The sequence below is a fragment of the Buceros rhinoceros genome, unplaced genomic scaffold (assembly GCF_000710305.1).
Source record: "Buceros rhinoceros silvestris isolate BGI_N320 unplaced genomic scaffold, ASM71030v1 scaffold1624, whole genome shotgun sequence".
Taxonomy (NCBI): Eukaryota; Metazoa; Chordata; class Aves; order Bucerotiformes; family Bucerotidae; genus Buceros; species Buceros rhinoceros.
In genome coordinates this window covers 43,909-44,438 of record NW_010406282.1, presented here as the reverse complement: position 1 = coordinate 44,438, position 530 = coordinate 43,909, and the positions used below count along the sequence as shown (strand labels likewise).

The 530-nt window shown below is 39.1% G+C and overlaps 1 protein-coding gene across 1 annotated transcript in view; it reads right to left on the bottom strand.

Moving 5' to 3' along the window:
* LYPD6B (LY6/PLAUR domain containing 6B) overlaps nucleotides 1-530 on the bottom strand; it is a 3,345-nt gene that overhangs the window by 876 nt on the left and 1,939 nt on the right. The window contains exon 3 of the mRNA XM_010134001.1: nucleotides 69-199. Within this exon, the coding sequence (XP_010132303.1) occupies nucleotides 69-199 (131 nt within the window). The remainder of the gene's footprint in view (nucleotides 1-68; nucleotides 200-530) is intronic.

Genomic DNA, 530 nt, shown 5'->3' with positions numbered 1-530 from the left:
AGGAAGAAGTACAGAAATGTAAAACCTCAAAACCAGCGTGCAGTGATTACACTGAGAGGAGCACTTACTGTGTGGCCACTTTCTTCGTGGTGGTGGCAGCCAACAAAATGGCATTCTTCTCCAGTAGCACATTTTTTGGTGACTGATGTGCTCTTCCCGTGGTCTGTGAAGAGATGAACTGTCAAGCAGTACTGAGTGCCTACAAAATAAAATGTAAGGTGTTTATTTGCGTAGAGTAGATGTTCTTTTACAGGATGTAAAACCTTCACACCATTTAGCAAAATAATCCCATAAAAATTACTTTTTTGGGCTGTATAAAGCCATTTTTTGACTTGATCAAAATACTATTTAGGAAGAAAATGATTAGTGATGAAATCTGAAGCTCAACTGACCCTTCAGACCTCCAGAAATGCTGCTGTCATTTAAACTACCCATTAGCACCATAATCTAGACATTTCTCTTCCATTCTCTACTCTTTTTTTGCAGCACATTCTTGCTTGCTTTGTTTCAGACACGTTTCCTCATTCCTC